This window comes from Bombus fervidus, chromosome 2 (assembly GCF_041682495.2).
Source record: "Bombus fervidus isolate BK054 chromosome 2, iyBomFerv1, whole genome shotgun sequence".
In the NCBI taxonomy this organism is placed as follows: Eukaryota; Metazoa; Arthropoda; class Insecta; order Hymenoptera; family Apidae; genus Bombus; species Bombus fervidus.
This window is the reverse complement of record NC_091518.1, coordinates 12,613,640-12,626,817: the sequence shown is the minus strand read 5'-3', so window position 1 is coordinate 12,626,817 and position 13,178 is coordinate 12,613,640. Positions and strand designations below refer to the sequence as shown.

The 13,178-nt window shown below is 42.1% G+C and overlaps 1 protein-coding gene across 5 annotated transcripts in view; it reads right to left on the bottom strand.

Moving 5' to 3' along the window:
- LOC139998063 (discoidin domain-containing receptor 2) overlaps positions 1–13,178 on the bottom strand; it is a 399,507-nt gene that overhangs the window by 6,171 nt on the left and 380,158 nt on the right. For all 5 annotated transcript variants that reach the window (XM_072022292.1, XM_072022288.1, XM_072022291.1 and 2 more), the window contains 4 exons: positions 12,362–12,484; positions 9,527–9,636; positions 5,162–5,362; positions 3,914–4,006 (listed from right to left, as the gene is read on the bottom strand). In XM_072022292.1, the coding sequence (XP_071878393.1) occupies positions 3,914–4,006; positions 5,162–5,362; positions 9,527–9,636; positions 12,362–12,484 (527 nt within the window). The remainder of the gene's footprint in view (positions 1–3,913; positions 4,007–5,161; positions 5,363–9,526; positions 9,637–12,361; positions 12,485–13,178) is intronic.

The window sequence follows — 13,178 nt, the reverse complement described above, 5'->3', positions numbered from 1 at the left end:
ACATACAAGGAAGAACCCTTCCGTCCGTTCTCGTCCTTTTTTCGATCGTGCCAATTGAATTGCATTACCGTTTGATCAGCGATCGATTCTTTCCTCTTTTCCACTTGGTCCGGCTCCGAGAATGACTTTATACGGCGCGCACTCGCGAATAAAATAAGGTGCCAGGAGAAATTGGCTGGCGAGTGTTAGGATAGGCAGCCGGGGTTGCGGAGCTTCTCCGACACCGGCGATACATACGTGAACTCGCCCCTTCCAATTGATTCTTTCCCTTTTACCTTCACTCAGATTTTCATCATGCTCGCTTAAACCTCGATTGATTCCCAGCGAGATTTATCTTACCCTCTGAAAAGTACTTCAAATCTCGGATCTCAAATCCGAAAACGAAATATTCTTTCTTTATATCTTTATATTCTTTATATATGTTGGTCAATCAATGTTATCCCGTGCATACGACAAAGTTAGAAAAGTAACGAGTCATTGACTATGAGTCAAGAAAAGAACATGTAGGAATGTAACAGAGGTATAAAGTTACCTGTTCTTGAAAGAGAATTTTTAGGGACGAAGATTATAAGCTTTGGATTACGAGGTTCGTAAGAGGTCTGTAATAAGCTGATCTCTTAATTCCTCTTTCAGGGCTACTTCAGACTTCACAGAAAGCAGTTCCTTTTTCACGATGTGAATTTAATTGGTCGTGGCACGCGATGCACGCGTGATGTTTCGATGGACGAAAGGAATCAGGTTTATAAAAGAGGACGAGCACAGGATGGGCCACCTATCGTGGACGTTGCTCTTTCAACGTGTTACAGTCAGCGGAAGAATTTACGCGGCGATCATGACGAAATTCCCGCAGAATCATATGTTTCGCTGGAAATCGTCGGTTCGTCGCGTCAACGCCTATCATCCGGACGGACGTTTATCTACGGCATTACATTTTGATTAAATTCCGGGCCACCATGAAATTCTGATTCCTTTGCAAATGGATTCACCGCGTTTGCGGCTCTCCAGTTACATCGTGCGACAACAGGTCGTTCACGTTCGACGACCAGCTCGGTAAAAGCCGGTTAAATATTTTCGTCGAACGTCCTCTCGCCGCCTCGTTACGAATTCTCGAAAATCGAACGAGTCACGATTCGACCTGATAAAATTTAACGAGTCAAATTCATCGAGTTATTTACAGTTATTTTTCTCTTCTGATTTCGAGCATTGTTGCCTTGTTAATTGAATTTTGCATTGAATTTTCCATTGAAATATAAATATTTCAGCCGTGATAAAATAGGTTAAATGGTAAAACAGAGAATGGAAAAACACGTGACGTGTGTTTAATTGTTTAAGAAATACTTCAGTGGGCCACGAATTTTGTTTGAACGAATTGCAAAGTTCTATTTTATGAAACGTTCCTTGTTAAACATTGCCCAACGAACGTGTAACTTCGTGTTTTCGTTAATGTTCAAACAGAGCTCGGTTATTTTCCGGTTCTCCGTTCATTCGTAAAAAGTTGAAATTCGTGTGTGACGTATCTCGTGTGCAGCTCTCTCGCGATCACGGGTTTCGCATGTTATACGCGAAGATTTAATAAAGCTGATAGTAAAATAACTTTGGTTTTTGCAATTTTACAACAAGAATCTTCTCTTTGAATCGACAAAGGGCTGTTTAAAGCTTTGTGGCAACCGAGAAATACGTTTTCTTTCGTCGGATCGTTTGAGGACTCGGACCGTACGAACTTTGATGTTTGGAATTTCCATCTCTATAATTAACCTACATCGTAACTAAAGAAAGAGAAAGAAAAATGAAGGAAACATTATGCTTTGCATCAGAAACATTGGACTTGCGACCGTTAATATGAAACTAATTAAATATCATTTTTCTAAAGTCAATGTTAAATTAATTGTTATCGAAATATAAAAGGAAATAAAAATGTCTGATACATTTAGGGAATGGCGTAGATGATGATGAGATCGACTTAAATCTGCCTCTAATAATACTACGGAGAGAACGTACAGGAAGCGCATCCTGGTATTCTATTAAGATTTACGAGCGGTCGTTTGAGAGACACTGGTCAACCGGAAACTAGGTTCCACGTGTTGTAAGAGCACCGCGGTTAGCGTGAATATGTATGTAGAGCACATATGCACATATGTGCATCTATACTTCCCATCGATTCAACGGGGATGGCCATTGCATTTCAATAACAGGAACATGGATGGGTTTCGTTGCATACCGGCTATACATATACGCTTTTGTCTGTGAAAGTCAAGGGTTTCTGATCCTGGATATTATACGCCTTGTGCGGGATGCCAAAGATCATCCAGTTCTATTGGCCAATAACAGAGCATTTGTTAGTCTTTAGGATTTTCTTCGAAATTTTTAGCAAATCTATTGCCTCGTCGATATCAATAAAAATAAAGTAAATACCTATATTAAGCGAAGTAATTTTTTTTTTTTTTTATGAAATACAGTTGGATATAAAATATATTCGAGCAAATTTATTTCGAGTCGATTAATTGAAAAATATAAATATAGTGGACTATTACTATCACGTACTGGGAGAGGAACAATATTGGCGAAATTGAATGACGCGTGAAACACATCGAAATAAAATTGATCGCACCGATATCGAAACGTTTCGTAGAATTGGGAATGTCCCATATTACGAAAATACTCTTTCTAGGGGGTGTCACGCTTGTACACTCTATAAAAGTTTATCGAGCCTTCCTATCGAATCGAATGTAATTTTGGTATTGGTACGTTGCTAGGAGATTCGTTGCTGTGATAATTTCGTACGACTGGAAAGTTACGCCGGATTTTACGAACAACCAGGTCGAACTAATTTATAGTTGTAATAAACCGAGCAAACAATTTTGATGTTGACGCATAGCCGATAATGACTGCAACGTACACGTTTAATCGTTATTCCACGGGAAAATAAACTACCGTTCTTGCTATTTTCCGCTCGACGTATCGCTAACGAATCGCTGATTTCCCATGTGGTTTTGCGGCTTCGTTTGTTTTGGGGGCTTATGGAAATGCGCTCTGGGAAAGCTATAATTTAATTTCAACTTCAGCGACAAACCCCGATATCGGCTTTTCGCTTTCCTGCGAACTGATGCTTATCACGTTCCAAAGAACCACTTCTTTAAGCGGTATTTATTTCTGACCATTTCGTTAATCGACAATTCTTTCAATTTTATTTTTATACCACATATCAATATTTCCTTAGCTTAGAGGCATATCGATTATACGAATACTTTCCCACTCTTTCTTTTATAAACATTGTGGATAAATAAGACAAAAGTAAGTTTCAAAATTACGATACACATTTTTACCGGTACAAAAAAAATAATCACGCTACTGGAATATTTTGTATACAAGTATGTATAATCATAGAACAAGGAAGTAAAATTTTCTTAGCTCGCATAGTGTCTTATAGAAACGGAATGGTGTGTGAAAAACCAGAAAATGTCATTCGGAATCGAATGTAAGTACGAAAACACAGGATTATATTCCAAAGCAAAAGCTACAGAAATTCGTCTTTCTCTATGGAATATCACATCACGGTAATCCTTTCAGGAACCTCGAAAATTGCTTTCTCCGTATTCGTAGCTGCATCTGTGTTGCACCGACGCGACGAGCGGTTAAAGGGAAATGAAATCGCGAAGAGTACGAAACAGCTTGATTAAAGGACGTCATTTATACGCATTCCCTGTTGTATTCCACGGGCTAGAAGTCGAAACAACATTTACGTATCTCTCTGTCTTCTCTCTTTCTTGTCGACTCCTCCTATTTAGAGTAACAAAACATCTGCGCTACGGACGAAACGATGATAGTTTGGACGTGCGCCGCTAAGACGCGTTTATCCTCGTGGGAAAGAGAGATCCGGCCGGATACGTTCGCTCGAACTTCTCGTCGTACTCACCTAGTAGCCAGATCCCGGTGCACGAAGTTCAGATTCTCCAGGTACCGCATGCCCGACGCGATTTGCGCCGCCATGTAGATGAGACAGTTGAAACTGAAACGAGGAAAGCGGCGTGAGTTGCAAGAGGACGAAGTTAAAGCGTGAGACTGCAAGCTTTTCAGAGATGGGGTGAGTCAAGGAGAGAGGGAGGGGGAGGGTGATAGGAAAGGCAGATACAGGAACAGAGAAGAGGAAGGCCTGATTGGTTGGAAAGAGACGGATGAGTTTGTCGAAAACGACGGAACGCGAAGGGGGTTGCTGACTGTACTCGAAGGCTACGTCGCTCACGATTAATAAACGCTTCAAACTCCAACCTGGGCGAAACTTATTGGGTGTTAACTTCGCGACGCCTCGCCACAGCGGATGGAACTAAACCACGAGTCTTGCTGACGAACGCCGATGTTTCACCGAAGGAGTTATTGAAATTCTAGCGTTCGATTAATTTTCACGCGTTGCCTCGACGCTAGCCTCGTAGGCATGGGATCAGTCTCACTGTGTACTAGCGAATCCGGGTCAATTTCCGTACAAAAGTTTCGTAGGATCCGAACGATGTTTGTTACAGTTTCTGATGTTTTATTGCAGTTTCTGTACTTGTAAAGTGATATAACATTGGTGAATACTGTAAAATACGCGTGTAGTTATAAGTATTTAGGCACTTGAAAAAATGAAATTACGCGAAAGTAGCGTAAATACTATAGATTATGTACAACGTGAATTAAGATTTTACTAGAGTTCGATGTTGTAGATGGAAAGCTATTACACAGACTAATCTTCTGGTTAAAGTACTCATAAAAGGCTCGAATCTCCTTGCTGAAAGTTTGATTGTACTTTGAAAGTGCCGCTTACTCGGGATACTTGCAAAGAGTTCTAACCCACCTTGTGAAGATTCGAATCTACTTAAAAGTATTTTCTCTTTTTTCAGAAATCGTCACTCATTAGGTGTTTGAAAGTACGCAGATAGTTTCGATTTTACTATTTGAAAGATATTTCCGAGATCCCATCTCTACCTGATGCAGTTTTTATTTACCGTCTAAAGTTTATCAGACTGTGATTTCATTTTCTAAATGCTGTAACAAGGTATTCTACTTCGGATATTTTTCATACTGTTGCATATTATCCGCATTCGCTACATATTCTACGTTTAAATTTAACAAATGTACGAACATCCGCGGATGATTGGTTTCCTAGCGTCGTTAAGTAGATAGTTACCTGAGCGTTTTGACACCGATCGGCATAGAATGGGCATCTTCGGCAGTGATATGCGTCTTGAGGAATTGGCAGAGATCTCCATGTTCCAGGTACTCCATTACTACGCAATATGGCTCTTCGCGGCAGCAAGCACCCAGGACTCGGGCGATATTGCGATCCTCTAGAGCTGCCAGGATCCTGACGTCTCGTTGGAAATCCATCCTTAACAGATCCATAGGATTTACTAACTCGTGGCTTTATTACCTACGAATATTCGGTTTAGATGATTCGATCATTCGACAAAACGAAACATTTGAATTCCAATTTCTTTTCTGCATTCTAACGTGTTCTTTTCTTAGGTAATCTTGTTATCTTCTTCAAATTTCTATCGCCAAGACCCGTGTACATAAACAGAAATTCCATACGATAAAAAAGAAATAAAAAGAGGAAAAAAACAAGTATAAACGTAGAAAACCGTACACAGCGTCCAATTTTACATCGACGCGAGGCAACTGGAAGATTGTTAAAGCAAATGGAGCCATTGCTTGGCTCGGCAGTGTCCATCGTGCGAAATAACCGTAAGATTTTCGAAGAAAGTTTCGGCGTTTCGTTTGTATGCAGGCACCGGAGGTAAAACGAGCCCAAGATGTAGCCGTGTCGAGGGAAGCTCTGCTTTTCAGAAACGCGGTAACAAGACGCGTTTCCACGCAGCATCGTTACTTCAGCCTTACTTACGATCGACTTGGTAATGGCACTCTCGCGTGATAGCTTAATGCGGCCGTTAACAAAACTACGTGGCTCGTATCGATTCTCCATAAACTGCGAATTCTGGTGCGGTCCTGGCACCTCGGAACGTCGCGTGGGCGACAAATATATCCCTGATGGGGCTAAATTGTAAGCGAAATAATACGTTGCCCGTCTCGATGCCCGTAGGTGGAGCGTGTTAATTGCAGCTTGTCCATCGTCTTCCGATTCTCCTTATCAAATGTCCGCGTGATCAAGCGTCCAGGGAACGTCGTTACGCTATCTGTTCCGCAGGGATAAGCTTAAGAGGCGCGATTCATTTTTCGAATGAATATTCATGGAAGATAGGCAAGGCAAGAAATCGAGAGATGAAAATGTTGGCGAGTAAAGAAACACGGATATAATGAGAAGTATCCGAACAAAGCTGAACTACAGTGGTGATATTGCCTTTGACCTTGCAATCGATCGAACGTAAAAGTAAAGCTACGTTGAAAAATATTATTTCTAAAAAAAAAAAAAAAAATTGGATTTCACAAAATCGAAATGTTCGAACGACTCCGTGTTTGTTCGTGAAAATTGAAAGCATTGTTCGATGGCTGGAGGACCGAAGTTATACATATTCCCCGAAAAATGGCCGCGATTGTTAACGGAGGGAGAAAAACTCTCTTCAATAATGAACGAAACACGAAACGATGGAACGGTAAAAGGGTGCTCAGAGCCGGGAAACGTGAACGCGATTAAATCATATCGCGTATCCGGGATCGAAGAATTCAACGTGCTGTTTTTTAACGAGAACATGACCGGCAAAACATTAACCTGCTCGTTATTTAACGTTGTTTTGAACAAAACGTACACCATCAAGAGAGTCGATACCTGTATAACTCGTGATGTCGACTATAACGCATAAAACATTCCTTATTTGTTGCGAGCAGGATCTTTCGTGAACGTCAGATCAGTCGTCAAGAGCGAGCTGGTATTCTTGTTGCGTGTTTGGACGAGAAAGTTGAATTGGTTGGATCGTTAAGCGACCATCAAACATTTGCAAAGTGAAAGCCGAAAAAAAACGAGATTTTTTTGTCCTTGATGGTGAGATCACGTGGATAAGTTGAAAGCACAAGGTGGAAGCGCGAGGTGGAAAAGGAAGTGGAGCAAGTTCCAGTCACGATAGGGGCGCGATAAGTCATCCTCGCGGTGGGAGACTTGTTGCGTGAGCAGACGTTCGAAGAAGCGTGGAAACCATGGAGGAACCATGGGTCGGATCGTTTCGTTTTTTATTTACGACTGTGCGTGCGCCGCTGGTCTTCGAAGCACCGATATTTACACAAATCAAGATAAAGCGGAACGACAAGAGTGTATTAGTAGAAACGATTGGTACACGTGATAAATCATGAACGCGATTACCTCTGTTGATACTACGAGGAGAGTTTCGAAATCTATTGGGTCAGCTCGAAAGCGAGGCAATGATTTTCCCATTGAAATTGACGCGTTGTCGTGTTGATCGACATTGGCAGCTTCGATTAAGTACGTTCTTCTTTTATTATTTTATGTTACACGGTTACCATTTTTTATGTTCATTGAAATGTCCAAGTGATATTAATGGGTCATAAATGATTACAGAATTATGTGATCTAATTGAAACCTAATCTTAAACCTATCGCAGTCACGTACGATTGGTTAAGATGTAAAGAGAATGTAGTATTTCATAAAAAAAAAAAAAACATTGTATGATGCTAAAGATAACGAGAAACAGCGAAGAAGCTTTGCATGTAAAATACCATTCTAAGGAGAAAGATATTACACCGCGTCGAAGCGTGTGCTTTAAGACGCTGGAGCAAACTGTACGTTAGTGGAGCACTTTTCCCAGGATCTCCTCGCTAAAAGCTCAAAGAAGAAGAAAAATCTTCTACGAACTAAATAGACTACGTAAACGACTCGTCTTTCGCATCCTTCTTGTCATCACCCGTGCGACATCATCGAAATTAGTTAGAAACTAGAACGTCACGGTCTTAAAAGTCTTGAAGGCGAATCGTTTTTCCGTTCTTCTTTTCAGCAAGCATCAGATAACTCATTCGCGACGATGAAACTTTTCTTATCCCCTCCCTTGCACAGAGTTTCTCGGTCACAAAAGCTGGAGGGAGCTGCAACGATGTCCGATGGACGTTGTCGATATTCGTTTCGGAAGAAAGCTTTGTCGTCTGTCCCTGGTGGATTCGTTTGGTTTGCTCTTCCTGTCCCCTGGCCAACCACCCTATGATCCCTCTTTCGCGTCGCCACGAAGCGCGGCGAACTCCCGATACCCTATCTCTCTGGTCATTGTATGCAAATCTATTCCATTCGTGGAATCGAACTGGCCTTTTTCTGATGTCTAGCTTGATAGCCGCGAGAACGATCGTCTTCGCCGGTATATCTGGACGTTTCACCGCCGTGTGGTTTCCTCTATAAAACGACACGGCCACGATGCGACCGCTAGAACCAGGAGGAGAGGGACAGAGAGAACCGGTGGCCCCGGTTTTGGAGGAAAAGAAAAACCGGGACACATTCGGGAAGAGCCAGCAACGCTATGAATTTTATGCACAGGGCAGCTATTCCGGGGATGGCGATCGCTCGATGCATTCGCAATCGGTTTGTATCACGACCTACGTTGCTCCTGTGTACGATGCTGCTAGCGAAATAGACCCGATTTCGTTGCGTTATGCTCGCCAGCCATTGTGTATCTTGCAGGTAGCATCGGTATCGAGGACGCCGTTTCCTCGAACGGTGCCATTTATGTTTCTTTTTTGGTTTTAATCGCAATACTTTTGAATGGGTTTGAGAGAGATTTTGTAGATAGGTTCTAGTCATTATTTTCTATGCGAGAAGTGTTAGAAGTGTCTCTTTGTTATAACGACTACTGTTGCTTGTAAGCAGAGGACTTCTACTTTGGATTGCCGATTTTAACGAAACATTTAAGGTAGGTAATCCGGGCTTCTTTTTAATCAGGTTTTCCAACTGGATAGTTGAAAGATAGGGCAATAACGTCCTACGTCAGGCAAGTATTGGGCTATTTCTACTTGAATCTTGGAATAAACATTATCCTTCTCCTTTCCCTTCCGCTTTAACTCTCTCTCCTGTTTTACGCTTCCTTCTATTTCTTCTCTTTCTATTTTTTTCTCCTCCGCTGCTTGCTTTTTCTATTCCTTCGAAGACATTGGTAATATTGCAATACCCACTATTTCAAGAATTTGCTGCCATTTTCCATGGCAATTAATAAATAAAAATCGCTACCTCAAAAACTTCGAATTCTTGTCTTATTAAATCTACCGCTATCTTGTAGGCAGGATAAATTAAATATAAAAAATTAGTCGTAACGAGTCGATCTTTCATCTTTCTTATCACCAACATCTTTCCCGGTATTCGGTCGACTCTTTGAAAAGTACGGCCTTGGTTGAATAGAAGAAGAAATCTTGCGTAAAATCAGGTCTCGCGTAAAATCAGGTCTCGCGTAACCGAGACCGTTCTTCCGCGGTTGTAAAATGTTTATCGCCCTGACGTCGAGAAAAGTGGGACAAAAAGATGCGGGGCAATGGCTCGATCGAGCTCGTTGTAACGGCAAAACGAATGCAAATTGCGTGCGAGCGATGCGCGCAACTTTTCTATACTCACTTTTCTTTCTCGCTGGCTTCCGGCAGTAAAAATTTGACGGCGACGAGACGCTTGCCAACGGTGGTCGTCGTTCCATATTCCGGGATCCCTTCTGCTTCCGCCACGTACACCTTTATGGGCATAATTTGTTTACATTTTACACGGAAATCGTTTTCGTTCGGGATCGGTCGGCTATGAAGAAGAATTCTCCCGGTGGCGACCGTTTATTACAAAATAAAATGTCTGGGTATCGCGAGCTGCTCGTTAGAGCTATAAATTCGTCTAACGAGAATGGATGATCCCTGAATTAGATTATTCGTCGTACGGCGAATTTATCGCAAAACTTTCACCGGAACGATTATACTCGCCGCTACGTTTGTGGAAGATGGCCGTCGATAGCGGCCAGTCAGACACCGGAAGTCAGATAAGGTCCGATACACACGAGCGATACGATATCGTTTCAGTTTCGTAGCGGTGACATCGCGCGATTCAGCTTTACATTTTCAATAGCGAAACTGTATGTTTGCGTGCATCGCGTTATTAGAAATACATTAATTGACAGGTTCGCAGCGATACGGGGCTAACAATATCGAAATTGTATTTATCGGCAGAGAGGAAAAAGTAGAGGTTTCATATTCAAAAACAGGAAAGTTTATCGCTATGAACATACTAGTTGGCTTTGAATTTATAGCACGCTTTAAGAAACGACTTGATTTTCAGCTAGTTTTTGTTATCTTATTGAAATTACTGGAAAGTAGAGCAATGTCCTTATAGCAGCCCTTTTGATTCGTCGAATGGCATAGTATTACTGCTACGACATCGTTCGCATCGAGCTCAACACATTCTCTGCTATCGACGTACGAATTACGTCGATGCAATTAACCAAGTAACGTTAGCAACGCGATTGCTGCGTCTTCATGCTTTAAGCGTGTCAACAAAATTCATCCCATGATTCTACAAAGCAGTAGGCCGTTCGTTAGAACAGTGATCGCAGGCACAGGATTAGGCTGTATTTTAGTAAAGGCGAATAAGTTAAACAATTAACATTCGAGCATTGTCGCTACTACATACGATATACATCGAAATCCAGCTGGGAAATTAGTAATTTTCTGATGGTAACCGACACCATTACTCTGTGTAGAGGGAACAACGATTAATTCCGTGCTTGATCCGCGGTCGAGATTTCGAAGTCAAAGCGATCGCGTGCATGTAGATGCATCGGCCGGCTGACACGGCCGAAACTCGAACGGGAGAGAAGCATCTCTCCTGGCCCGGTCATTAACGGTGTGCCAGCGGCCGGATAGGAAACAAAAGGGAATTATTAGCCGCTCTAACGCATTCGAAACTGATTATTCTCGACGAGCTAGACGAGGCGCTATTGTGACAGGAAGAATAACAGGGTGGACACTTCGTTAATCGACGTATTGTTGCGCGTAGCCAGTGGTGAATTGTCCGTGTACGGTCAACAAACGGATTGATTTCTCTCTTACTGACTCTACTCTCGGTTTCTCTCGTCGCTACGGTGTTCTCTGGTTGTCGTTTAACCACCACCGTGCAAGGAAAGCTAGACGCGTATTGCGCGTATTCCCGAATTCATGCAAAATCGACGGCTGGGAATACCCGTCACGATGCCTCTATCGTTCGTTGTTGTCGATTGGTTGCGCGAGCAGTGCTACCAACGTAACATCCGGTTCGTTCGTAATATCGGCCGTTTGTAATTTAACTCTGTGTGGCTCGATGCTATTTCAGTAGGTGTTTCCGTTGGTCTGTATTAGCGGGGTAAAGCGACACTTTATAAACAGCCAGTGTATTATGATAATGTTGCGGGAATCGCATAGAGAGGTTAGGTCTGAGGTTACAGCGCCGCCCCGATGATACGACGTACTATACAATAGCATTGGAAAACGCGAGATCGCTAATTTCGTGATTCTGTGATGAACGCGAATGATATAGGGCGATTATGTGACGTTCAGAAGCAACTTGATGTTATACGATGTAGGGATATATTTGTTTTTTTTTTTTTTTGGATAAAATGTTTTTAACTGTCTTCTTTTGGAATTGCGCTGATAGAAGGTAATAGGATTTCCTCTTATCCGGGTCTCCTTTAATAGAACTCCGCTTTAATTATATTTTCGTTACGAAGTCCAAAGGGATAAATAAGAGAAGTTCGTAAAGGAAATTTCAATCGAACGAATGACGAGGACATTCTTTGGATCTAATTTTGAAGCAGAAGAAAAGGAAGGAGATGGAAGTGTGTAAGAAGTTTAATTAAAGAGTCCTGTTTTCGTAGATAAATAATAAAGTATAGATAAATACTCTTGCCATTTAATATTCTGAACGCGAGTTAAAGTTAAAGAGAATTGATGGAAAATAAGGAATTAAAAATTTAGAAACTCCAAATGGAAATGAAAATGAAAATAGTACGATTTCCGTGTAACAAATGGATCGCGATCAAGAAAGCAAACGAAAATTGTCGATGAAACGTTATTTGTTTGCGTATATTTCGTCATAATACATTGCATCTATATTTCATAGACAAAGTATCAAAAATTATTTCATTTTATTTACAACCTACAAATGATATTCTGCATATATTTTCAGCTTAATCGATCGCTCATTCATGCAGCCCCACATCCAGTCCCGTGAAGACCGACTAAGAGGAAGCCTATCGTACAAGATCGAGATCAAAATGAACAATGTATCTACGTTTCAATGCGAAGAGGGTAATAAAGCAAACCCTAACGTGGGGGTAATTCTTTACCGAAGTGGACGTGACGAATCGTCGATCGTGGCGTCCAATTCGCGTGTCTAATTTAAAATAGATATGTGGTTGGTACGTAATAACAATGTCGTTACCGTTCCGAAGGCCCCTTCGGCAAGTTTCGAGAGCATGCGGAGGCGATGCCGTGGGAAGAGCGGGACGCTTGTCTGCTCCAGACGTCTCTTCAGGGCCGAAAGTACCTCCTGTTGAGTCGGCGACTGAAACAACGAAAGAACAATGCATCGTTCGTGGTATCGATCGATAATCAACGATCTATGATCACGCTAACCGCGGTAACACGAGGGCTTCATGGGGGCCGGTCAACGGATGAATTATTCGTCGTTTCCCGCGCCAGTAAATTACCTGTGATGTATTACGAACCCGACAGACTTATACAATAATTTAAGTGGCAAAATTATCTCTATAAATCGGAGCCTATATCTCTTTCCGTATAAAATATCTTGTTCATCGTCGATTTCATCCGTTTGACATCCCTCGAAAGCTTCCTGTCGACTAAAAATCTATTTTTCGAATAATTTCCATATGTCTATGATCGGGAATTGCATACGCTCGTTCGTCACATCGATACTCTCAATTTTACGTTAAAACGTTCATTGTTACCGACGTGAAATAAAGCGAGGGAGATGAGAGAGAGAGAGAGAGAGAGAGAGAGAGAGAGGGAGAAAAAAAGGGGAGCAGGGATCGCGTCGAAAGGACCAGTCGAACGTGATGGGTATAACATTCGACACGTCCCATTGTAAAACTGCATCGAGCCACCGATAACCCCTGGCGCGATGTTTTCGGAGGACGGCCGTTTGGGTCTAATGACGGATCGCGCGGGGACAATGATTGGCGTCGCTACGATGCGTCAAGGCCAGGCTCGACGAGCCACCCCGAAATGTTTTGACTGTT